Raw genomic sequence first — 26,915 nt, forward strand, 5'->3', positions numbered from 1 at the left:
TGACATTGAACGTTTATTGAACATTATATACACAGAGATCAAAAATCACAATGAGGAATCCTGGAGCTGCTTGGGATTCAGTAGAATCTTCTCACCCGGTTTGAATGCTGGCATTCCAAGATACGGGCAACTGGCGCACCGGAACGCATCTCCGAGATAACACTGGAAAGGAAAACCACTAAAGTGAGCTGTAAATGTATTAATTACCGTATTTTTCGCTCCATAAGAACGCACCTAGGTTTTAGAGGCAGAAAACAGGATAAAAAAAAAATTCTGAACTAATGGACTGCAGACATAGTACAGGAGATGACCAGAGACTGCGGACAGCACAGGGATGACCAGAGACTGCGGACAGCACAGGGATGACCAGAGACTGCGGACAGCACAGGGATGACCAGAGACTGCGGACAGCACAGGAGATGACTGCTGACCTTTGGGGAGGGGGGAGGGGGGAGCGGGTACCTGAATTTGACAGGTACCCGCTCTTACTTCTGCGGAGTTGTTCATTGACCTTACCTGTTCCTCTATCCAGCCGCGCGCTGTCTTTCCGGCTTCTGTAGTGTCGGCGCTCGGCATGACAGCCGGGTGCCCAGTGCGCATGAGAGAGAAGCACTTGCGCTTTGTGATTGGTCCGGCGGCTTCTGGGATCTGTCGTGTGTCCCAGGTACCGCCTTACCATTCACAAAAAGCACCGCTTCTTGCGCATGCGCACTTGGCACTCGGCTGTCAAGCCTAGCGCCCACACTACAGAAGCCAGGAAGACAGCGCGCCGCTGGATAGAGGAACAGGTAAGGTCAATGAACAACTCCGTAGAAGTAAGAGCAGGTACCTGTCAAATTCAGGTACCCGCTCCCAACCTCCCCAAAGGTCAGCAGTCATCTCCATAAGGTCCCGCTGCAGAGCTGAGCAGCCGGCCTGGTATTCTGACACGGAGGCGGTGGAAATACCGGACCGGCCGCTCCATAAGACGCACTGACATTTTCCCCCCTTTTTCTGGGGGAAAAAAGTGCGTCTTATGGAGCGAAAAATACGGTAATCTGTGCTTGGAATAAATCTCCAGTGCTGCTAACACTGTACTCTGTTACCCAGTATTAATGAATATGTGCAAAATTGTAGCGCCAATGTAAATATTATTATTATTATACAGGACTTATATAGCGCCGACAGTTTGCTCGGCGCTTTACAATATGGAGGGAGACAGTACAGTAACAATACAGTTCAATACAAGAGGGATTAGAGGGCCCTGCTCCTTGGAGCTTCCAATCTAGGATAGATAAAATAAATCCCCATGGATCCCCTGATTATGTTGCTAGGCCTTTTGGACCTTGTGGAGACATCTAAGCATAATAGACTGTTTGTCTTCTATGCTTCTTACTATGCTAGGAGAGAAATTCTGTTGAAATGGAATCAGTTGGCTCCGTCTCGGGATGGAAATCTGCAGTCAATGGGGCGCTTCCGTTGTACAAACTTACTTATATGAGCCGTAATTATCCAAATTTGATAAAATATGGACTGTGTGGGTGGAGGCTCAGGGACTTACGGTATAATAACTGGCTTATTCTCTTGCAGGTATGCCCAGTTTATACTGTTTACTTGCTTGGTTATTGATTATGATTTGCTTTTCTTCTCCTACCTCTCTCTTTTTTCTTTTTCCCTTTTTCTCTATTCTTACCTCACCCCCCTTTTTCATTCAGGATGACCAGTTGACTCAGTATGATTTTTAGCGTTGGAATTCCATGTGAATTGTATTTAAACTGACTGCCTTACGTTTGCCTGTTCTTATGTACCTTGCCTTGTTATACTTTTGTATGATTTCAATAAACGCAACTGTTTAAATAGATAAAATAATACGTGCAAAAATTGATGGATCAACTTGGGTACAATCAGTCTGCCCATACATGGATTGAATTTCGATCCATGTATGCCTGGCTTTATTCTTTCAAGCACAGATGACCACTCATAGCCGGAGGGTCAAAAATCTCTGGTAAGCTGCAGAGTTTTCTAATGTGGGTGTACAGCACCGGAATCTATTCTCCTGCTCGAGATTGGACTCGCATGAATGCTATTTGGAAGATTCCTCTCTTTTCCTCTTGTGACATCAGATGACAAACTTTGCTGGATTCCTCTTTCGGAGATCGGAGTTTTTGCACTTATTTGAAGTATATTATTTAATCCCCTATCGTCTGAGTTGTTGGTGTTCATATGTTTTTCACATTATTTATGTGTATATCGTGAGGATATTAGTTGAACTATTGAATATATGTCCTTATATGTTATTTGTGCATGTTTATGCTACAGATCATCACGAGATTGGGTGTGTCACAATTTTTTGCACTGTGTTTATTATATCTATTTAATTTAGTGCTACAGTTTTGCCCCTTTACCACAATGTATATAGATTTACATTGGTCTTCTCCTATTCCGCTATTAATACACCACCCATGTGTGCCAGATCCACATTGTCATATCCTACCCTCCTATAAAAACATGCACTCCCCACCCTAACCCCTGCCACCCCTCCTTATACAGTAAAAAACAACTGGCATCTCCTACCCCCGCTACGTCTACATCATCTGTCATGTCCCATCCAATTATTAATTCCCCCATATTATATATACACTATATTGCCAAAGTATTGGGACACCTCTCCAAATCATTGGATTCAGGTGTTCCAATAACCTCCATGGCCACAGGTGTATAAAATCATCACCTAGACATGCAGACTGCTTCTACAAACATTTGTAAAAGAATGGGTCACTCTCAGGAGCTCAGTGACTCCAAGCGTGGTACCGTGATAGGTTACCTCTGGGTAACAACAGCAACTCAGCCACGAACTGGTAGGACACGGAAAATGCCAGAGCAGGGTCAGCGCATGCTGACGCACACAGTGTACAGAAGTCACCAACTGTCTACAGAGTCAATAGCTAAAGACCTCCAAACTTGGTGTGGCCTTTAGATTAGCACAACAACACTGCGTAGAGAGCTTCATGGAATGGGTTTCCATGGCCGAGCAGCTGCATCCAAGCCTTCCATCACCAAGTGCAATGCAAAGCGTCAGATGCAGTGGTGTAAAGCACGCTGCCACTGGACTCTAGAGCAGTAGAGACGTGTTCTCTAGAGTGACCAATCATGCTTCTCTGTCTGGCAATCTGATGGACCTGTCTGGGTTTGGCGGTTGCCAGGAGAACGGTACTTGCCTGACTGCATTGTGCCAAGTGTAAAGTTTGGTTGAGCGGGGATTATGGTGTGGGGCTATTTTTCAGGAGTTGGGCTTGGCCCCCTAGTTCCAGTGAAGGGAACTTTTAAGGCGTCAGCATACCAAGACATTTTGGACAATCTCATGTGGGAACAGTTTGGGAATGGCCCCTTCCAGTGCACAAAGCAAGGTCCATAAAGACATGGATGAGCGAGTTTGGGGTGAAGAACATGACTGGCCTGCACAGAGTCCTGACCTCAACCCCATAGAACACCTTTGGGATGAATTAGAGCGGAGACTGTGAGCCCGGCCTCCTCCCCCGACATCAGTGCCTGACCTCACAAATGTGCTTCTGGAAGAATGGTCCAACCTTCCCATAGACACCCTCCTAAACCTTGTGGACGGCCTTCCCAGAAGAGTTGAAGCTGTTATAGCTGCAAAGGGCGGGGCCAACTCAATATTGAACTCTACGGACTAAGACTTGGATGCCGTTAAAGCTCATGTCTGTGTAAAGGCAGGCGGCCCAATACTTTTGGCAATATAGTGTAGATCCACAGCATCTGTCATCGCCTGCTATTAAATACACTCCACCCCCATATATATATAATTATTTTTTAAACTACTGAACCACTTCTGTCCTGCTATCAGTTACACCCCCCATATACTGTGTATACCCCACTATCTCCTTGAACATCCCATCTGTCCTTCAAGACCAATTATACTTATACTCACATTGCCACATGCTGATGGGGCAGGTGTGGAGTCAGATTTCTTCTTTTCCTCTTCCAGTTCGTCTGCTAATCCACATGTACTGTGTGAGATAAACATCAAATGTCACAAAACTCATTACCGTTCAGTAATCCTAATAGAGGATGGGACCCCCCTCAAAACCCCACACCTGAGGGTGGGACCTCTCCTCAATTCATTAGACCTAAAGGTGGGACCCCACCTCAACTTATCAGACCTTAGGGCAGGACCCCTCCGTAACATCTCAGACTAAAAGGCGGGTCTATTCTCAAATCAAAAGGGAGGATGGGAACTCTGTGGGGGCCCCTGTGCAGAAGACATCCCATGTTAGACAAGGCAGTGTACTCACCAGTTCTTGCAGGCCTTGCGTTTCTTCTCAGTGCCTTCTCCACAGCCCGGGGCTTTCAGTGTGGAGGGGAGGGGCTTCTTCATGTCATCCTGATCCAGAAGATCATCCGAGTCCAAGAGATCCTGAGAGGAGGAGTAACATCACTGCTTGTGTTTTACACAACAATCTCATCTATGTGTGTCAGTTACAGTTAGTATCGGAGCCTGCTGGAGGTTGAATCTTATGTGTGTCAGTTACAGTTAGCACCGGAGCCTGCTGGGGGGGTTGAATCTTATGTGTGTCAGTTACAGTTAGTACCGGAACCTGCTGGAGGTTGTATCTTACCTGTGTCAGTTATAATGAGTACCGGAGCCTGCTGGAGGTTGTATCTTACGCGTGTCAGTTAGTACCGGAGCCTGCTGGAGGTTGTATCTTACGCGTGTCAGTTAGTACCGGAGCCTGCTGGAGGTTGAATCTTACGTGTGACAGTTGCAGTTAGTACTGGAGCCTGCTGGAGGTTGAATCTTATGTCTGTCAGTTACAGTTAGTACCGGAGCCTGCTGGAGGTTGTATCTTACGTGTGTCAGTTAGTACCGGAGCCTGCTGGAGGTTGTATCTTACGTGTGTCAGTTAGTACCGAAGCCTGCTGGAGGTTGTATCTTACGTGTGTCAGTTACAGTTAGTACCGAAGCCTGCTGAAGGTTGTATCTTACGTGTGTCAGTTACAGTTAGTACCGAAGCCTGCTGGAGGTTGTATCTTACGTGTGTCAGTTACAGTTAGTACCGGAGCCTGCTGGAGGTTGTATCTTACGTGTGTCAGTTACAGTTAGTACCGGAGCCTGCTGGAGGTTGTATCTTATGTGTGTCAGTTACAGTTAGTACCGGAGCCTGCTGGAGGTTGTATCTTACGTGTCAGTTACAGTTAGTACCGGAGCCTGCTGAAGGTTGTATCTTATGTGTGTCAGTTACAGTTAGTACTGCTGGAGATTGTAGACAGGACACCCAGTGATAGATACTCACCAAGTCTTCGTCATTCATATCATTTGCTGAAAGCGTCCAGAGTTTCACTGCAGCTGGATCTACAGCCGGCCTTCCTTAAGTGAGGAATGAGAAGAGTCAGACCATCTCCCAACATCAACAAACTGTCCTCCCTGTCTTCATAACACAGAATGAACATGGTGCATGTAAACAGATCTGACTCTGCTCATACATGATCATCTTCTGTCTATGGGGTAAACAGTCCTCTGCAGCTTCCCCTTTTCTGCCCATGATTACAAATTATCATTGCTTGCAGGAAGCCTAGAGTGATATAATCTCATTACCTGCAGCAAGCCCAGCATAATGTGATGTCATTGCGTACATGCAAGCCTAGCAATATTATGAGTCCCCTGTGTGGCTTTCTTTGGCCCCCTCAGACGTACCCTCTCTATGATAATGTTTCCTTGGGCACTGCAGCCTTCTGTGGCCCCATCTGACAGACCCTTCATGATACGATTTCCCCAAACCCTGTGGCCCCCTTGGATGGACTCAGGGCTTGTCAAATTTGCTTTGAATCTAGGAGCCAGCTAAAAAAGTCAAGACACAGTTTATTTTTTTAGCGTAGCATGGGTTGTTGGTGCCTGGGGCAAGGCAACTTTTGGGCGACAAGCTTCATGTTTTAGGCCCCATTGAAAATAATGGCACATGAACCTGCATTTTACGATCACAGCAATTCTGCTGCGACCCCAAAACACCCAGGTGTGAATGGAGCTCCCTGGTTCACATATATGCAATTATGAATGCGTTTTCAAGCGCATAGATTGACGTGACAAGCTAGATATTATGTGTTTCTATTAAGCTGGTTCACACAGATGCCTTGGGTTTTCAGTGTCATTATGAAAAGGATCCTGTGTGAGTTTGTGCGTTCCACACTTGCAAGTGATAGAGTTGAGTGGCATGCAGAGATAATTGTTCAAATAGGATTGCTGTTGACAGGAGTTTTTGCACTGAAGTTTACTGGAGGCGTTTGTACATTGAAGTCTATGGGATGCAACTTTGCATCGAAGTCTATGGGAGGCAGTGTGTAAACCCAGGAGCCGGGATGCAATTTCTAATCGCCATGGCAACCTGGCACCTGGGATTTGTAGAGCCCTGATATTAGGATTCCCCAGTGCGGCCTTCTGTGGCCCCTTTGGAGTGACTTCATGATACGTTTCCCCTGAGCACTGTTGCCCCCTTTTACAGACCCTTCATGATTTGATTCGTCTGTGGCTCCCTAGGACAGACCCATCATGATATGATATGATTCGTCTGTGGCTCCCTAGAACAGACCCATCATGATATGAACCCCCCATGAGGCCCCCTCAGAAGGACTCTTCATCATATGATTCTTCTGCGACACCCTAGGATGGACCCTTCCATTTTCCCAATGTGGCCCTCAGTGGCCCCATACCTGTCACAGGGCGTTTGGGAAGTGCCAGCGGTCGTGAAGATCCGATTTCATAGTTGGGTTTTGTAGCTTGGAGTCTGACGGTGGCCAGGCTAGTCCCAGAGTAGCCGAGAGTTTCCTTCACATGTTGTGTCTGTCCGCCTGTCAGGGCTACATTCAGAATCTGCAGAGGAAATGACATCACTTTGGGGGCAGCCAGTCACATTCCTCACCGGCCCAGAGAAAAGAAGGGGACGACAAACCTCACAAAATGTATTATTAAAATGTGAACCTGTTCAGCTCACAGCACGGCAGCCTATCCCTCCACCCCCCCCCCCATATAATGTGAACACACAGATGTTGTGACCACTCCCTCTATGATATAACCAATCGGTGATCACTCCATCTCTAATGTAACCAGTCAGTGACCACTCCCTCTCAGATCCCTGAATGTCAATGACTCGAAAGGAGAAGCACATCAGGATGTGAAATCTTCTATTCCGTAGACCATTTTTGCTCATCTGCATCTCCTTCACAGGAGGAGTATCTTCACTTCCAGTCATGTGACTGTCATATTCTAATCTCATTGGCTGAATTTAAGGATCCTGGTGTATGAAGGGTCGACCTCTCTTCATTAGACAGAAATAACATTTTATACATCATAACACAGCAGGTGGAAAGGGGTGGGGCTTTGTGTCACATAATGACATTTCCCCCAAAGGTTGGATGCGCAGGAACGTCTCATCATATGTGAGGCTTCAACACCAGTTAGAAAGTACAAGTGGTGTACAACGTCCACCGGAGAGCCAATGCTAAGTCTACCCCTGGACTCCAGGAAAATGACCACCCCCATCAGTACCTACCTGTGTCACGCTGGTCATCCCAGAAAGGGTGAGAGCGGAGGAGAGCTGGGCCGAAGACCGCAGACTGGTGCCATGACCTGATGAAGAGACAAATCAACAACGCATATGTATACAGAGGAAGTGACATCACCTGGCTACAGGAGCTTACACTCTATTACATGGATGACTCCACCCTACACATTACACTGGAGGAAGGTGATGGTGACATGAAAAGATAGCAGGTTTTCATTCTCTCATAAATTACAGCAAACTTTGCTTACTCGCAAATTTCTCTCTCTTCATGTCAGAAGTAATGTGAGGTGTGATGTCAGACAGGAAGTGTGCAACATGAGGCATGTCATCAGACGGGAAGTGTGCAACGTGAGGCATGTCATCAGACGGGAAGTGTGCAACGTGAGGCATGTCATCAGACGGGAAGTGTGCAACGTGAGGCATGTCATCAGACGGGAAGTGTGCAACGTGAGGCATGTCATCAGACGGGAAGTGTGCAACGTGAGGCATGTCATCAGACGGGAAGTGTGCAACGTGAGGCATGTCATCAGACGGGAAGTGTGCAACGTGAGGCATCAGACGGGAAGTGTGCAACGTGAGGCATGTCATCAGACGGGAAGTGTGCAACGTGAGGCATGTCATCAGACGGGAAGTGTGCAACGTGAGGCATGTCATCAGACGGGAAGTGTGCAACGTGAGGCATGTCATCAGACGGGAAGTGTGCAACGTGAGGCATGTCATCAGACGGGAAGTGTGCAACGTGAGGCATGTCATCAGACGGGAAGTGTGCAACGTGAGGCATGTCATCAGACGGGAAGTGTGCAACGTGAGGCATGTCATCAGACGGGAAGTGTGCAATGTCAAGCATGTCATCAGACGGGAAGTGTGCAATGTGAAGCATGTCATCAGACAGGAAGTGTGCAAAGTGAGGCATGTCATCAGACGGGAAGTGTGCAAAGTGAGGCACGTCATCAGACGGGAAGTGTGCAATGTGAGGCATGTCATCAGACGGGAAGTGTGCAACGTGAAGCATGTCATAAAACAGGAAGTGTGCAATGTGAAGCATGTCATCAGACAGGAAGTGTGCAAAGTGAGGCATGATGTCAGGCAGGAAGTGAGCAGATATGCAGTGAATACAACTGACATCAATGATTGCACTACGACTTCTTGCATTATCAGGTGACCTGAAAAGTGCATGCAACATGTTATTAGATAATGGAGACATCCAATACAACCAGCCACAGAGGCAGTATTAATGCCAACAATAGACACTCAAATAAATCTCACCGGCCTGGAGATCCACAGGCTCCTGAATGATCACTGTACCCCCCGGCTTCAAAATTCGAGCTGCTTCCACCAGAATGTCAGAACTGTGAATAGTTGTACTTCCTGGGACTAAACCAAGGAGGATGACATCAAAGCAGGAATCATGGTGTGCCGCTAAAAAAAGAAGATCTGATCAGTACTGTATACTGGAGAAAAGGGGATACTTTTTATCATTCTCTGGAGATAGGATCAAGACACTGGAAGAGAGAAGACACATCTTATACTCTGGAGATACGATCAGTACAATGGAAGAGAGGGGACACGTCTTATCATACTCTGGAGACACGATCAGTACAATGGAGGAGGGGGTTAGGGTAAAACTTACACTTCAATAGGCGTTCCACATTCTCCACAGAAACTTTTCCATCCGTGGTCACTGCAGTCTGCACTTGTGCTACAAAGTCCTGAAGACTCTCTGTGGAGGAGGAGCCATCCCATGTTACTGCCACATGTTGACCTGGTGACACAAGGTCACCTAAACTGTCCATCCTGCATCAGATGAAAGAGATGTACACACATACACACATTGTAAATTCTATATACAGTTAGGAGTATAGAGCCTGTTTGGCTGGTGATTCTGAACTGGGCAGTGAGATAAATTCCCCCATCCGTGCTCAGGGGACAATGGGTTCCCTTTGGTTGGGATCTAGATGAAGGGTGGATGGTTGGACTCTGTTCTCTGGATGAAAGGTGGATGGTTGGATTCTGATCTCTAGATGAAAGGTGGGCTGTTGGGCTCCAGTCTTTAGATCAGAAGTCTCCACATTTTCTAAAGAAAGGCACAGTTTACCGTCAGACTTCAGACGGGCTGGACTGTGTTCAGTGGGAGTAAACAATGCCCTATCTTTGGTACTGAGGGGAAAATAGTTGGCGTCAGTGCGAGAATAGTGCCTCATTTTGTTGTCAGTGATAGGAATTATGCCCCATTGTTGGTGCCAGTGGAAGGAATAACACCCCATTATTGGTGTCAGAGTCAGGAATAATGCCTCTAAGGCCAGATAAAGGCAAAGGAAGAGCCGCATCTGGCCCCAGTTTGGAGGCCACAGTTCTCGATGAAGGGTAGATAGTTGGTATCTGGATGAGAGGGTGTGGACATTTGGGCTCTGACCTCTGGATAGAGGGTGGACGGTTGGGCTCTGACCTCTGGATAGAGGGTGGACGGTTGAAGTGTAGACAGTTGGGCTCTGGCTGAAAGGTGGATGACTGGGCTTGGTTGTCTGGATGAAAGGTGGACGGTTGGGCTTTGGATAAAGGATGGATGGTTGGGATCTAGATTAAAGGTGGATAGTTGGGCTTTGTTCTCTGGCTGAAGGGTGGATTGTTGGGCTTAGTTCTCTGGCTGAAGGGTGGATAGTTGGGCTTGGTTCTCTGGCTGAAGGGTGGGTAGTTGGGCTTGGTTCTCTGGCTGAAGGGTGGATAGTTGGGCTTGGTTCTCTGGATGAAGGGTGGAGGGTTAGGCTTTGGATGAAGAGTGGATGGCTGGACGTGGTTCTCTGGATGAAGGGTGGATGGCTAGACGTGGTTCTCTGGATGAAGGGTGGATGGCTAGACGTGGTTCTCTGGACGAAGGGTGGATGGTTGGGCTTGGTTCTCTGGACGAAGGGTGGATGGTTGGGCTTGGTTCTCTGGACGAAGGGTGGATGGTTGGGCTTGGTTCTCTGGACGAAGGGTGGATGGTTGGGCTTGGTTCTCTGGACGAAGGGTGGATGGTTGGGCTTGGTTCTCTGGACGAAGGGTGGATGGTTGGGCTTGGTTCTCTGGACGAAGGGTGGATGGTTGGGCTTGGTTCTCTGGACGAAGGGTGGATGGTTGGGCTTGGTTCTCTGGACGAAGGGTGGATGGTTGGGCTTGGTTCTCTGGACGAAGGGTGGATGGTTGGGCTTGGTTCTCTGGACGAAGGGTGGATGGTTGGGCTTGGTTCTCTGGACGAAGGGTGGATGGTTGGGCTTGGTTCTCTGGACGAAGGGTGGATGGTTGGGCTTGGTTCTCTGGACGAAGGGTGGATGGTTGGGCTTGGTTCTCTGGACGAAGGGTGGATGGTTGGGCTTGGTTCTCTGGACGAAGGGTGGATGGTTGGGCTTGGTTCTCTGGACGAAGGGTGGATGGTTGGGCTTGGTTCTCTGGACGAAGGGTGGATGGTTGGGCTTGGTTCTCTGGACGAAGGGTGGATGGTTGGGCTTGGTTCTCTGGACGAAGGGTGGATGGTTGGGCTTGGTTCTCTGGACGAAGGGTGGATGGTTGGGCTTGGTTCTCTGGACGAAGGGTATTTGGTTGGGCTTGGATCTCTGGACGAAGGGTGGATGGTTGGGCTTGGTTCTTTGGACGAAGGGTGGATGGTTGGGCTTGGTTCTTTGGACGAAGGGTGGATGGTTGGGCTTGGTTCTTTGGACGAAGGGTGGATGGTTGGGCTTGGTTCTTTGGACGAAGGGTGGATGGTTGGGCTTGGTTCTTTGGACGAAGGGTGGATGGTTGGGCTTGGTTCTTTGGAAGAAGGGTGGATGGTTGAGCTTGGTTCTTTGGACGAAGGGTGGCTGGTTGGGCTTGGTTCTTTGGACGAAGGGTGGCTGGTTGGGCTTGGTTCTTTGGACGAAGGGTGGATGGTTGGGCTTGGTTCTTTGGACGAAGGGTGGATGGTTGGGCTTGGTTCTCTGGATGAATTGTGGAAGGTTGGGCTTTGGAAGAAGGGTGGAAGGTTGGGCTTTGGAAGAAGGGTGGAAGGTTGGGCTTTGGAAGAAGGGTGGAAGGTTGGGCTTTGGAAGAAGGGTGGAAGGTTGGGCTTTGGAAGAAGGGTGGAAGGTTGGGCTTGGTTCTCTGGATGAATTGCGGAAGATTGGGCTCTGGATGAAGGGTGGATGGTTGGGCTCTGGATGAAGGGTGGACGGTTGGGCTCTGGATGAAGGGTGGACGGTTGGGCTCTGGATGAAGGGTGGACGGTTGGGCTCTGGATGAAGGGTGGACGGTTGGGCTCTGGATGAAGGGTGGACGGTTGGGCTCTGGATGAAGGGTGGACGGTTGGGCTCTGGATGAAGGGTGGACGGTTGGGCTCTGGATGAAGGGTGGACGGTTGGGCTCTGGATGAAGGGTGGACGGTTGGGCTCTGGATGAAGGGTGGACGGTTGGGCTCTGGATGAAGGGTGGACGGTTGGGCTTGGTTCTCTGGATGAAAGGTGGACGGTTGGTCCTGGGAATCCCCTAAATACAGTAGCAACAAAAAGAAGAAAAGGCACAGACAACAAACCGGCTACCGCCAAACAATTTATTACAATAACAGTATTGTCACATAAAACCAGTGCCTCCCCCGCTACTCCCTGACCCCTCAGCACCCATCCCAACAGCCCCCCCCAGCTATTCTCAGAGCCACCCTCCCCCCACCTATCCAAAATGTCCACATAAAAACCAGTGACAGTTTGTGTAATAGATTTGTCATTATTTGGTGGTAGTTGGTTTGGTTTCTGTGCTTTTTCTTCTTTTTTTGTTGCTAGTGTATAAAGAATGAGAATCCCCCAGAACAGTGAGATATGGAGGGCCCCCAATAACAAGAACCCCTCAGTGTGTACAGATCAGACTGCACATCACAGCTCTCTATAGGGAGGGGAGGAAGGGTAGCTAGCTGACTGGTTGCTAAGGGAAACAACCCCTCTAGAGGTCACATGACCTGCCTTACACTTTAGGTCTCCCCCCTACTCACCTGCAGATCCCCTCCGAATACTTCCGGTTCTGGCTTCCCTCTTCCGGATACGACGTCTTCCCGTTGTATCCTCCACAGGACACGCCCCCTCCCGGCTAGATACTATGGCGGCTGTCCGGGCTCTGAGAGCAGCGAGCAGGGCGGGGCTTCTACTGCTGAGGGGCCGCCCAGGAGCGGGTGAGGACGGGGGAAGGGCACGGTGACCCGGGAGACGGTCACCTGGAAGTTTCTGCAATAAGTGACGTCACCACTCACCCCTAAATGACCCCCAACTTTACTGTGCCCCCCACTGCCCTTAGTTATCCTCCCCTCTCCCACCCTACCTCTACTATATATACCCCCCCTCCTCTACTAACTATATTCCCAATACCCACCAACAATAAATATACCCCAATTACCCCCCTCCACCTCTTCCAAATATACCCCCATTACCCCCCCACCTCTACCAAATATACCCCCCCATTAACACCCCCCCACCTCTACCAAATATACTCCCACCCCCCCACTAAATAATATACCCCAATTACTCCCCTCCACCTCTACCAAATATACCCCAACCCCCCTCCACCTCTACCAAATATACCCCCATTTCCCCCCCACCTCTACCAAATATACCCCCATTACCCCCCCTCTACCAAATATACCCCCATTACCCCTCCCCCCACCTATACCAAATATACTTCCATTACCCCTCCCCCCCACCTCTACTAAATATACCCCCCTCCACCTCTTCCAAATATACCCCCAACCCCTCTCCCACTAAATATACCCCAATTACACCCCTCCACCTCTACCAAATATACCCCCATTACCCCCCCCCCCACCTCTACCAAATATACCCCTAACCCCCTCCACCTCTACCAAATATACCCCCAACCCCCCCTAAATATACCCCAATTACCCCCCTCCACCTCTACCAAATATACCTCCATTACCCCCCCCCCCCACCTCTACCAAATATACCTCCATTAACCCCCCACCTCTACCAAATATACCCCTAACCCCCCTCCACCTCTACCAAATATACCCAGAATCCCCCTCCCACTAAATATACCCCAATTACACCCCTCCACCTCTACCAAATATACCCCCAACCCCCCTCCACTTCTACCAAATATACCCCCCTCCACCTCTGCCAAATATACTCCCACCCCCCCACTAAATAATATACCCCAATTACCTCCCTCCACCTCTACCAAATGTACCCCCCCACACCTCTACCAAATATACCCCCCCCAACCCCCCCCTACCTCTGCCAAATATATCCCCAACCCCCCTTTCTTCTCTACCAAATATTCCCCCATTACCCCCCAACCCCCCCTCCATCTCTACCAAATATACCGCCATTACCCCCAACCCCCCTCATACCTCTACCAAAAATAACCCCCAACTCCACCTCTACCAAATATACCCCCCATGCCTCTACCAAATGTACCCCCCAATCCCCCCCCCTCCACCTTTACTCCGCTTTAATTTCGTAGACAAAAATATTTTAGTCAACTAAAGCACTGCTAAAACAATTCAGATGACTAAAATACAACCAAAGCTAAAATGGCATTTTAGTAAAAAGACTGATAGAAACTAAATGGAAATTGTAAACATGAACACTTCACTGCCACATGTGAATAGGTCGGGGAGACTGCTGAGCTGCTGAAAGAAAAAGTCTATTCTTAGTTTTCTTCTCTTAATATTTAGTCTTCATTCACGCCGTACTTGCAGAAAACTGATGGAAACTGACGTACAGATTTCACTTGCAGAGACTCGCTCCACTGAGTTTTATACACGTTGCAGATTCCTGCGCAGAAAAAAATCTGCACGATACCAGTGATGTGGTGTGAACAGGACTCATAGAGAACAATTGATTTCATTGTGCCCTTGCAGAACGCATGCAGAAAAACTGACGTCCCTGCACCATGGTGTGAACGAGGCCTTAATGTTGGTAATATATTCAGATAATATGTGCAATGAAGTTACAGCCAATAGAATTTACAATAAAAAAACTAAAATCTGTAAAGTTGCACTTTCGTTTGTCAAAAAACAATATTTTTGTTTATTAAATCTGGTTTTATTCATAAAGATGTTATATATCACGGCTAAATCTGTGTCTGTGCAACAATTAATACCATAAATAATAACCTGTTATTAAAGTTTTACTCCAAGAGTATATACAGGCGTACCTCGGTTTACGAATTGAATGCGTTCTCCGGGACGCTTCGTATTGCAAAAAATTTGTAAACAGAAATGCGGTTTCCCATAGGAATGCATCGAAAACCAATTAATCCGTTCCAGAGGTCAGAAAAAAGTAAAAAAAAAAGTATTTTATCTGTTCAAAACTCTTTATAAAGTACACTATAAAGGCATAAATACTGTACAGGGACATGAATAAAAATGAATTCATAAATGCATTGAAAACCAATGAATCCGTTTCCGGAGGTCAGAAAAAAGTTAAAAAAAAAGTCTTTGTTCAAAACTCTTTATAAAGTACACTTTAAAGGCACAGGGCAGGCGCTATAAACCTCCCAGACGCAATGCATCCTGGGGAAACCCTGTATTGTGAAAAAAAATTGTAAATCAAGGCATTATTTTCAATGGATTTTCATTCATAAACCGAAAATTACGTTAACCGAGGCGTTTGTAAACCGAGGTGCGCCTGTTATGAGTTTGGCAATTCTAGAGAAATGTTTAACTAATGCCATACAGATGAACTAAACCCAGGAGATAAACTAGGACTAAAACTAAATGGAAATTTGATGTTCAAGGCAACAGTGCCCACAACCCCCTTTTGCCCCCACCAATTATGCCATCATTACTTTCCACCCACTCCACTCCTACCAAATATACCCCCTCCCTCCACCTCTATCAAAAATACCCCCACCCCATCACCACTATCAAATATACCCCTCCCCTCCCCCCATTCTCTACCAACTGTACTCCAGTTAACCCCCCTCCACCTGTCTACCAAATTTCCTCCTATTACCCCTCACCCCCTCTACTAAATATACCCCATTACCCCCTCCACCAAATATACCCCCTCCTCTTGTACCAAATTTACCCCCATCATTCTCTCACCCCCCTTAACCTGCATCAAATATACCCCCACTAACCCCCCCCCCTCCCCACACACATCTACCACATATACCCCCCCTCCCACCACACACACACACCCCTTCTTCTGCTTTCACCAAATACACACCCACTACCCTCCACCTACTATGCCAAATCAACCCCCTAACTCCCCTTCCCACCCACTGCTCTCCACCCTTATCAAATATAGCAACCATACCACCATTACCCCCCACCACCAAATATACCCCCATTTTCTTCCACCCACTCCACTCTTACCAAATATACCCCCCTCCACCTCTATCAAAAATACCCCCACCCCCTCCCCTCCCCTCCCACAATCTTTACCAACTATAATCCAATTAACCCCCCTCCACCTGTCTACAACATATACCCCTATTACCCCTCACCCGCTCTACCAAATATAGCCCATTACCCACCACCAGCAAATATACCCCCCTCCTCCTGTACTAAATTTACCCCGATCACCTCTTCACCCCTCTCAACCTGCATCAAATATACCCCCCATTACCTCCACCACCAAATATACCCCCTCCTCCTGTACCAAATTTACACCCATCACTTCCTCATCCCTCTCAACCTGCATCAAATATACCCCCATTACCCCCACCTCTATCAAATATACCCCCATTACCCCCCCCCCCCCCACACATCTACCAAATATACCCAATCCCCACACACACACCCCTTCTGCTTTCACCAAATACACCCACTACCCTCCACCTATACCAAATCAACCCCCTAACCTCCCTTCCCACCCACTACTCTCCACCCTTATTAAATATAGCAACCATACCACCATTCCCCCCCCCCACCACCAAATATTCCCCCATTTTCTTCTACCCACTCCACTCCTACCAAATATACCCCCCTCCACCTCTATCAAAAATACCCCACCCCCTCCCTCAATCTTTACCAATTATAATCCAGTTAACCAAATATACCTTCCTCCACCTGTACCAAATTTACCCCCATCACCTTTTCACCCCCTTCAACCTGCATCAAATATACCCCCATCCCTTCACCTCTACCAAATATACCCTTACCCCCTTCACCTCTACCCGATATACCCCCATTACCCCCCTTCACCTCTCCCAAATATACCCCCCACCCCCTCCTCCACCTCTGCAAAAAATATACCCCCATTACCCCCACCCCTTCACCTCTACCAAATATACCCCCACCCCCTTCACCTCTACCCGATATACCTCCATTACCCCCCTTCACCTCTCCCAAATACACCCCCCACCCTCTCCTCCACTTCTGCAAAAAATATACCCCTATTACCCCCACCCCTACCCTTCCCAAAACTACCAACTGTACTTCAATTACTCCTCCCCACAACCTCTACCAAATATATCCCCATTACCCACCTCTACCAAAAATATACCCCCACTACCCCCCACCCCTTCATCTCTACCAAGTATACCCCTGCCCGTTCCTCATCTACCAAATACACCTCCTTCACCCCGCACCCCCTCCACCTCTTCCTCGTTATTTTTCAGATTCTCTGATTGGCTGCCTTCTCCTTCATGTTGTCTTTCAGGCCTGGCAGTGCGCTCAGCTCGCCACTTGTGGGTTTCGTCCCTCAGATATAACGAGGATCAGAAGACGCCTCCACCATCATTTGCTCACACTGAGTCAGTTCACAAGACTGAAGAGGAGCGCTCCACACCTCCCAGGTAGGGTGGAAGCACCCCTTTGCTGTGTTCAGATGGATTGCCATCTCTTCTGGCTGGGCTTCTTCACATATTCGCAGTCTGGTCACATGAGGTCCCCATCCTTTCATTCAGGTATACAGACCAGGGTGGAGAGGAGTCTGAAGGCTACGAGAGCGAAGAGCAGCTGCAGCAGCGTATTCTGTCTGCGGCCGTGGCTTTTGTACCGCAGTATGGGTGGAGCTCCGAGGCCATTGCTGAAGGCGCCAAGGTAATCCTTTTTTTGTGCTTCTGTCACTTTACATGTTGGTGTGCTGGTGTTTTGTGTAACCGGAGTTCCCCTCTGCACAGACTCTGGACCTATCTGTGGCTGCAGCGGGATTATTCGAGAGCGGCGGGAGCGAGCTCGTCCTGCACTTCGTGTCTGAGTGTAACGCCAGACTGGCCCAACTGCTGGAGGAGGAGCACAAACTGGTGCAACTGGGCAACACTGAGTGAGTGCCCCCTACGGGACACTCACTATATAAAGGACGCTCACTATACACAGGACACTCACTCTATACAGGTCACACCATTTACAGGATACTTGCTAAATGCAGGTCACACCATCTACAGAAGGTGCACTATATACAGGTCGCACCATGTACAGGACACTCACTATATACAGGTCATACTGTGAACGAGACGCTCACTATATATAGGTCACACCATCTACAGGACACTCAGTGTTTACAGGTTACACCATGTATAGGACATTCGCTATATACAGGTCACACCATCTACAGGAAACTTGCTAAATACAGGTAACACCATCTACAGGACATTTGCTATATACAGGTCACACCATCTACAGGACACTCGCTATATACAGGTCATACTATCTACAGGACATTTGCTATATACAGGTCACACAATCTACAAGAAACTCGCTATATACAGGTCACACCATCTACAGGACACTCGCTATATACAGGTCATACCATCTACACGACACTCGCTATATACAGGTCATACCATCTAGAGAACGTTTGCTATATACAGGTCACACTATCTACAGGACACTCGCTTATATACAGGTCATACCATCTACAGGACACTTGCTATATACAAGTCACACCATCTACAGGACACTTGCTATATACAAGTTACACCATCTACAGGACACTTGCTATATACAGGTCACACCATCTACAGGACACTTGCTATATACAAGTCACACCATCTACAGGACACTTTCTATATACAGGTCAAACCATCTACAGGACACTCGCTATATACAGGTCATACCATCTACAGGACACTTGCTATATACAGGTCTCAACATCTACAGGACACTTGCTATATACTGGTCACACCATCTACAGGACACTCGTTATATACAGGTCACACCATCTACAGGACACTTGCTATATACAGGTCTCAACATCTACAGAACGCTCACTATCTACAGGTCACAGCATCTACAGACGACTTACTATATACAAGTTACACTGTGTACAGGACACTTGCTATATATAAGTCACACCATGTACAGGGGACTCTGTGTATACAGGTTACACTGTGTACAGGACATTTGCTGTATACAGGTCACACCATCTACAGAATGCCTACTATATACAGGTCACATTCTGTATTGGACACTCACTATACACAAGTCACACCATCTACAGAACGCTGTCTATATACAAGATGTCGCTGTGTGGGATTGGACGAGGGACATCATTGTGTGTTGGAAGGAAAATGATAACATTAGTGTAGAGTAGGGGGTCGGATGTTTTGTCTCCTGGAATTTGGGGAATCTTGATAACTTGTGTTCTCATTTCCTTTGTTTCAGCAAGAAACCAACAGCTGACTTCTTGAGAGATGCTATGGAAGCTCGCCTGAGGATGCTAATCCCTTATATTGGACAATGGCCTCAGGTACAAGGGACAGATCTGCCCCATGCGGGGGAGGGGGGTTTCTTTATGAGTATGTAGAGGGAAGGATGGCTGTGTAACGAAAGGGGTCAGAGGGCATCTTTGGATAACAGGTGAAAGCTCATCTTTGGATAATGAATGAGATATAGTCTTTGGATAATGGGTGAACGGTCATCTGTAGATAGCAGGTGAGAGGTTATCTTTGCGTAACAGGTGAAATGTCTTTATTGGATAACAGACGAGAGGTTGTTCTTGGTTAATGGGTGAGGAGACATCTTTGGATAGCGGGTCAGAGGATGTCCTTGGATAACAGATGAGAGGGCTTCTTTGGATAACGGTTGAGATGACGTCTTTGGATAACGGTTGAGATGACGTCTTTGGATAACGGTTGAGATGACGTCTTTGGATAACGGTTGAGATGACGTCTTTGGATAACGGTTGAGAGGGCGTCTTTGGATAACAGGTGAGAGGGCGTCTTTGCATCACGGTATAGATGACGTCTTTGGATAACGGTTGAGATGACGTCTTTGGATAACGGTTGAGAGGGCGTCTTTGGATAACGGTTGAGATGACGTCTTTGGATAACGGTTGAGATAACGTCTTTGGATAACGGTTGAGAGGGCGTCTTTGGATCACGGTTGAGAGGGCGTCTTTGGATATCAGGTGAGAGGACGTCTTTGGATAACGGTTGAGAGGGCGTCTTTGGATAACGGTTGAGATGACGTCTTTGCATAACGGTTGAGATGACGTCTTTGGATAACGGTTGAGATGACGTCTTTGGATAACGGTTGAGATGACGTCTTTGGATAACGGTTGAGAGGGCGTCTTTGGATAACGGTTGAGATGACGTCTTTGGATAACGGTTGAGTTAACGTCTTTGGATAACGGTTGAGAGGGCGTCTTTGGATCACGGTTGAGAGGGCTTCTTTGGATAACGGTTGAGAGGGCGTCTTTGGATATCAGGTGAGAGGACGTCTTTGAATAACGGTTGAGAGGGCGTCTTTGGATAACATTTGAGAGGGCGTCTTTGGATAACGTTTGAGATGACGTCTTTGGATAACAGTTGAGAGGGCGTCTTTGGATAACAGGTGAGAGGGCGTCTTTGGATCACGGTTGAGATGACGTCTTTGGATAACGGTTGAGATGACGTCTTTGGATAACGGTTGAGATGACGTCTTTGGATAACGGTTGAGATGACGTCTTTGGATAACGGTTGAGATGACGTCTTTGGATCACGGTTGAGAGGGCGTCTTTGGATAACGGTTGAGAGGGCGTCTTTGGATATCAGGTGAGAGGACGTCTTTGGATAACGGTTGAGAGGGCGTCTTTGGATAACGGTTGAGAGGGCGTCTTTGGATAAAGTTTGAGAGGGCGTCTTTGGATAACGGTTGAGAGGGCGTCTTTGGATAACGGTTGAGAGGGCGTCTTTGGATAACGGTTGAGAGGGCGTCTTTGGATAACGGTTGAGAGGGCGTCTTTGGATAACGGTTGACATGACGTCTTTGGATAACGGTTGAGAGGGCGTCTTTGGATAACGGTTGAGAGGGCGTCTTTGGATAACGGTTGAGAGGGCGTCTTTGGATAACGGTTGAGAGGGCGTCTTTGGATAACGGTTGAGAGGGCGTCTTTGGATAACGGTTAAGAGGGCGTCTTTGGATAACGTTTGAGAGGGCGCCTTTGGATAACGTTTGAGAGGGCGCCTTTGGATAACGTTTGAGAGGGCGCCTTTGGATAACGGTTGAGAGGGCGCCTTTGGATAACGATTGAGAGGGCGCCTTTGGATAACGGATGAGAGGGCGTCTTTGGATAACAGTTGAGAGAGCGTCTTTGGATAGTGTTTTAGAGTGTTGTTTTGGATAATGAATGAAAAGGCATCTTTGGATAATCCGCTTAGAAGATGGCTTTAGAAGGGTGTCTTGCTCAGCAGTAGTGACGTTATATCTCTCTATTCTAGGCATTGGGAATTCTTCTCTTACCACAAAATATTCCTATCAGCTTAAAACTACTGACCTCCATGGTGGACGACATCTGGCATTACGCTGGCGACCAGTCTACAGATGTGAGTGCACCTTTAAGTAGTAAAGGGGGAGTCTGGTGATACGGCATTGTTATTTGATTGGTTTGAGTGTCTGTTCCCTAGGTCAGCTGGTACACACGCAGGGCAGTTCTTGCAGGTATTTATAACACCACAGAGCTGGTCATGATGCAAGACAATTCTCCAGACTTTGAGGATACCTGGACCTTCCTGCAAAACCGCATATCTGATGCCATGACTGCAGGCAATTCTGTGAAACAGGTACAGTGAAATAATCCACTTTCACAGGCTTTCCATGGATTTGCCCCATAGGCAGCCTGTGAGCTGACACAACGCTCCCACTAACACACCCACAGATACTCAGTCAAGGTACTGGCTGATGCATGTCCTGCTATGTTATACTCGGTAGATATTAACTATATACAAGATAGCTCTTCTAGAAAGAGAAACCATTTCAGAAGGGAATTGTCATGTTTGTGATGAGTGCTGTCTTTGTAGGTGACCTCTACAGGGGAAGCCGTCATTCAGGGGCTGATGGGAGCTGCTGTTACGGTGAGTATTATCTGCCCAGAAAAGTGAAAATATTGTTATAACCTGCAGTGAGACATCATGACATTTCTGAGAATGGGAAAATATATGTTGGGCTTAGAGCTAATACTAGTGGATAATATTTGGTACTTAGTCAATAAAGAACTAAAAATACATGTTTCTATTTTGTACATCACGGGACACAGAGCATCTTCATATCCATGACAATAAAGTTGATAGGTTATAGGGCACTGGCAAGGAAATCCCATCCTGGATATAGCCCCTCCCTTCTAGTCAAGGCATCCATTTTTTTTTGCTATTGTCATTAGGTGATGTCTGTGTGATCTCAGCATGAAAAAGTAGCTAGCTTCTAAGCACTTCCATCTGGGATTAGGAGACTAGCTTTTCCCAGATCCATTTCCTACTGCTGTTCAGCATGTAGAGCAATGGTACCTGGACCCCGCACTGGACATGCACGGATGGCCTTTAACATTACCTGTTGGCACTGGACCCTGCAAAAGGATATATTGCCTTGTTGACCAGTAGGGTGGTATATAGATTCAGGTCAGTGATGTCAGTTCGGAAGTCAAGTCCCTGAAGGATTCTATTGGCAGAGCCCACCATGATAGATGACGTTTCTGTGGCATGGACTGATGAGTGCCCTGGGGTAGTTGCTGATGATGTTCCATTTTAAAGTTTCTGCTGACAGAAAATGTGAGATGCATTTAAAAGCTCTCTTTATTCTGACAGGCTGCACAGTGCACTGCAACCAGCTCTTGGTGCTGTTTCTGTATGCCAAACCGCAGCTAACTGGACCAGGGCAATGAACAACTAACATGACCCAGTCTTTCAGGATTGTGCAGTTACAGAGCAATTACATAAACTTTCATCTGCTCTTCTTTTCTGTGTAGATGCCTTGGATCACGTCATGACACCAATTTCCAGAATGGCTCTAATCTGCATTCATATGCGCAAGATTTTTTTGCTAAAAATTTGTGCAGCAGAAGCTGCTTCTAAGAGGCACCTCAAATATATCTAAGTAAGGTGTCTGTTTGGTGAGGAACTTGACCAATTCACGTTACCTGGTTATAAGTGGGAAAGTTTGCTTCCCCAGAAGAAGGTGACAAAACTTCTAACCTTCCTCCTCAGGAGTTACTTGCTCCTCTAACTGCAGAGTACCTCCATGCTCAAACCAGGCTTTAAAGGATAAGTTCACTTTTTGCCAAAAAGTAATGCACATTTTTTTTGCAGGTATTAAAAAAAATGTGCATTTAGTATTTTTTTTTGCAGGAGCCTGTAAAGCATTGCACCAGCAATCATCAGATCGCTGGTGCCATGTAGGTCTGCAGATCTGTCAATATATCAGCTTTCCCATACGGGCAAGCAGATTCACTGACCGGAAGAATCAGTGAACTACCACAGGGCTCCACAGCGCCGCAGTAGTTAATTGAGAACTACAATTCGACATGCACAAAGGATGTTGGTACTTGTAGTCCATTCATTCATAGAATTCTGCAAATGAATGACATGGTCATGTGGGTGGAGCCCCACACGGCCACGCTATCTTTAAAAAGTGACAGCTGGTACAGGGAACCCATACTGCTGTCATAGGTGGGGGGATTGGGCAGCGGCTGCAGAATTGGGAACATGTTACATGTTCCACCCTAAAAACAAGTGGAACATGTTCCCAAAGGTCCTTAACCTTAACTTCAAATCCTAAGTTCAGGCACTCCCATCCACCAAACCCTCTTCACAATGAAGGGGTGTCCCCACTTCTGTTGCAGTTTGCATTTCTCTGGGCCACAGATGTCCCAGACCTGTGGGTTCAACCAATGGTTTCAAAAAGGTAGAGGATAGAGTTCAAACCTCTATCGTCTAACCGCTTTCAGACTTGCAAAAAGCCTTGAACCACCTCCTGTTCCAGGCAGTAAATGTACCAGTACCTCCACAGGACATGTTCAAGGGATTCTACTTGAACCTGTTCACAGTATTCAAGCCCAATTGAGGTATCCATCCTATTCTTTACTTAAAATCCCTCAACAAATTCCATTACATTCCAACATTTTCATGTAATCCACAAGGCCAGAAGTTGCATCTCCGAGACAAAGGGAACACATGGCATCCATGGACATCCAAGATGCTTATCTACGGTATATATTCCCATTTCCCTACCTCATTGATGAGTTCTGTGCTTTGCAGTGGCAGACAACTATTTCCGCCGTCTTGACCAAGGGGAATGGTCTCTTCATCCAGATGTGTTCAACTTGATGTGCCATAGATGAGGGACATCCTAGCCTCCAGATACAACAAACTACTTCTGTTTGTGGTCAGAACCAGGGATCCTCAAGCTTTAGGATGCTTTAGTTATCCCCGGGTCTCAGTTCATGCTAGTGTATGCCATCTCTCCACTGAACATTCTGCCTAGCTTGCTTCACAAAATAAAGCAAAAGAAGAAGGCAGTGATTTTTTCTGACACCATACTGGCCCAGAAGAACCTGGTACACAGGCATACTCAGACTTTTGACAGACAATCCCTGGCCTCTTCCCAGCACTTCAGACCTCCTGTCATGGGGCCCTCTATTACATCTTGCTTCACAGTCTCTGTCTTTAAGAGTGTGGCTGTTAAAAACCAGGTGATAAATGATGGATGTGTCTGGGATTCCTACCTTATTGAAGGCAAGAAAAGCTAAATCCAGGAAGATTTATTATTGTACCTGGAATTCTTACTTCACTGGGAATGAGCGCAGTCAGTTCTGTCCTAGAGATTACTCTGTACCTCACATTTTGGTCTTCCTAAAAACAGGTCTTGACCAGAATGTAGCTCTTAACATCCTGTAAGGGCAGGCATCAGCCTTGTGTACCCTTTTCCAAAGGTCTTTGGCTTTGCATTCCTTTGTAAAAACTTTTAACCCCTGTTATTGGGCGTGTTGATACAGTTTTGTTGCCCACTCTTTTATTTATGGCTTGGGGATATCCCATGGTGTATGAAAAAGTTGTCTGTCTGCTGTACAATTTAAGAAAAGAGGAATATTGATTTGCCTGTAAATCCCATGTCTTGGAGTACAGTACAGGGCACAGGACTCCTTCCCTTCTATTCCTGGGTTACTCTGCATTGCCTGATACAAAACTGAGGACACGTGGAGTTGGGTAGGGTTATAGGGGAGGTGTTCAGTCAATTTAGGCACATGCCTGTAACCCAGGGTGTATTAATATTCTGCCCATGTCTTGTTTTGTACTCCAAGATATGAAATTTACACGCAAATCAATTCCACAGTTCGATTTCTCATTTGGCCATTGATATTAAGACAAATTTAATATGAATATTTAATTTAAAAATTGCCAACTAACCAATGTAATCCTGCATTGTGCCATTTAAATGAAATATTCTTCACATCTGGACCAGTGTCAGCTCTCACTACTGCTTCTTTTCCAGTTGAAAAATTTGACGGGACTTAACCAGCGGCGGTGAATTCTGCGTTGCGCTCACATTAGAATCTGATGGGACTGCACCAGCAGTGGTGAATTCTGCGCTCCGCTCACATTAGAATTTGACGGGACTGAACCAGCCGTGGTGAATTCTGCGCTCTGCTCACCTTAGCAATGTTTGCACCTTACTGAATCTATTAAATGTTTGTATGCTGCTATCTGGCCAGTGACTGTTTTACTTCTCGGGTGATAATTCTCTGTCCTCACATGAAGATGCTTTCTGCACAATGCAGGAAGAAAACGCTGGTAACTACACTGGGAGTCTACACTCACTCATCATACCATATCCATGGTCACCCAGAATGGTTTGCCTTTCCACTCATTTCAATAGTATGGGGATATATGGGATTATTAGTTCACAGAAACAAGAAAAGATTGCGACATCTGTCTGCTTAGCTCACAGGAAGTGACAGGGACACTGCATTACTGGCAGGATCAACAAGTAATTTGTGCAGGTGCTGATAGTGTTTCTAGACTGAAAAAAGAAAATGAATCCAGCCACTACATAAGGAATGACAATCTGAAATATTACATTTTTGTTTTGGGGTTTAGTTGAGCTCTAATATGTGATGATGTTGTACATTAACTAGGAAAAGTCCATTTCTCAAAGCAAAATAGCTCCTATTGTTGGGGACACATCTGTGTGTGCTGGGTGCATAAGAGCATCATCTATCCTTGTGAGGGAGTTCGAGGACATTATAGTGTCAGCTTCTTTGGGGGGGTTTGAGGAAATGAGTGTCTGGGCTTTCTTGATGAGGAGTATGGGGACATTATAGTGTCAGTTTCTTCAGTAAAGACTCATGAACACATCTGTGATGGCATTATCTCTGGAGACAGAATGGTGTACAGGTAGTTGAGCTTATGTCTGGCAATGATGACTTTTAGGGCAAAACTCTAATTTAGAAAATTTATGCACCTGCTATTCTGTAATTTGAAGCTAATAAATTCTATTTTCTGCGCCTACATTTTGCTAAATCATAGATAAAAATGATTTCTTTCTTGTAATTATAGTGCAGAACACCCCAGAATTCTCATTCCCCTGATTTTGCTCAGAGTCGTCCGCAAAGAGCGTGTAAGAAGTCAACAAATCACAGACCTGCCGGTACAACCAGTCAGTCGCACCATAGACAGGAATGGAGTAGAGGGGGATGAGTTGCACTACCTTATTGCATGATCTGTCAACCGTCTCCCACACATTAAATATTCTGGTTGGTCCTGGTTATGGGAATATGGGTCACTTCCCCTGTCTGTATACAGAACAGCACTTGAGATTCAATCACAAGGCCCAGCAGTTTCCCATGGGAAGAGTTTCTTAGTGTGCAATGACTGACACTGTTGGTTCGGATTTTTATGAGGCTTGGCTCAAGATTCACAAGCCTAGAGATGCGGCTTTTCTTACTGCAGCATAGTCTGATCAAGTGATTGTAGTGAAGGCAGGCCCTCCCATTTATGATCAGGTGAGTGTAGAAAAGGTAGCCCCTCCATCAGGTTTTGCAAGGCTTACTCTATGGCTTGTTCACCCCTTTCCATTCCAGTATCTTGCCTAAGCTGTTCTGGTGAAATTTCAGACCACCTGAACAGGCATGCACCATTTCAAGCAACGCATGTCTGGGATACAATTGATATCACAGCGCACCGACACATCGGTATGAATGAGCCTTG

The 26,915-nt window shown here is 46.9% G+C and overlaps 2 protein-coding genes across 2 annotated transcripts; one reads left to right on the top strand and one right to left on the bottom strand.

The window, feature by feature from the left end:
• CIAPIN1 (cytokine induced apoptosis inhibitor 1) lies at positions 1-12,699 on the bottom strand. The gene is made up of 9 exons (XM_089678879.1): positions 12,547-12,699; positions 9,184-9,347; positions 8,820-8,972; positions 7,542-7,618; positions 6,703-6,862; positions 5,292-5,365; positions 4,293-4,414; positions 3,929-4,007; positions 1-162 (listed from the first exon to the last, which is right to left on the bottom strand). Exons 2-9 carry the CDS (start codon positions 9,344-9,346, stop codon positions 46-48), a joined length of 945 nt encoding a protein of 314 aa, XP_089535005.1. The 5' UTR covers position 9,347; positions 12,547-12,699; the 3' UTR covers positions 1-45.
• On the top strand, positions 12,567-25,411 carry COQ9 (coenzyme Q9). Its single transcript, XM_089678883.1, has 9 exons — positions 12,567-12,723; positions 17,177-17,312; positions 17,424-17,559; positions 17,640-17,782; positions 19,123-19,207; positions 21,159-21,263; positions 21,345-21,500; positions 21,738-21,791; positions 25,201-25,411. The coding sequence occupies exons 1-9, from the start codon at positions 12,651-12,653 to the stop codon at positions 25,234-25,236; spliced, it is 924 nt and encodes a 307-aa protein (XP_089535009.1). The 5' UTR covers positions 12,567-12,650; the 3' UTR covers positions 25,237-25,411.
• Positions 25,412-26,915: the final 1,504 nt, after the last annotated feature.

The sequence above is a fragment of the Staurois parvus genome, unplaced genomic scaffold (genome assembly GCF_062004578.1).
Source record: "Staurois parvus isolate SC_StPar_1 unplaced genomic scaffold, SC_StPar_1.0 ptg000211l, whole genome shotgun sequence".
Taxonomy (NCBI): Eukaryota; Metazoa; Chordata; class Amphibia; order Anura; family Ranidae; genus Staurois; species Staurois parvus.

What these genes read in the sequence shown, in the direction of transcription:
- CIAPIN1 (XM_089678879.1), bottom strand. Translation starts at nt 9,346, where the DNA reads ATGGACAGTTTAGGTGACCTTGTGTCACCAGGTCAACATGTGGCAGTA. An exon ending in GCCTGTGGATCTCCAGGCCG is followed by an intron (nt 7,619 to 8,819) that starts GTGAGATTTATT and finishes TCTCTTCATCAG; the next exon opens with GTCATGGCACCAGTCTGCGG. An exon ending in TCCCAAACGCCCTGTGACAG is followed by an intron (nt 5,366 to 6,702) that starts GTATGGGGCCAC and finishes TCCTCACTTAAG; the next exon opens with GAAGGCCGGCTGTAGATCCA.
- COQ9 (XM_089678883.1), top strand. Translation starts at nt 12,651, where the DNA reads ATGGCGGCTGTCCGGGCTCTGAGAGCAGCGAGCAGGGCGGGGCTTCTA. An exon ending in GAGGGGCCGCCCAGGAGCGG is followed by an intron (nt 12,724 to 17,176) that starts GTGAGGACGGGG and finishes GTTGTCTTTCAG; the next exon opens with GCCTGGCAGTGCGCTCAGCT. An exon ending in CCATTGCTGAAGGCGCCAAG is followed by an intron (nt 17,560 to 17,639) that starts GTAATCCTTTTT and finishes CCCTCTGCACAG; the next exon opens with ACTCTGGACCTATCTGTGGC.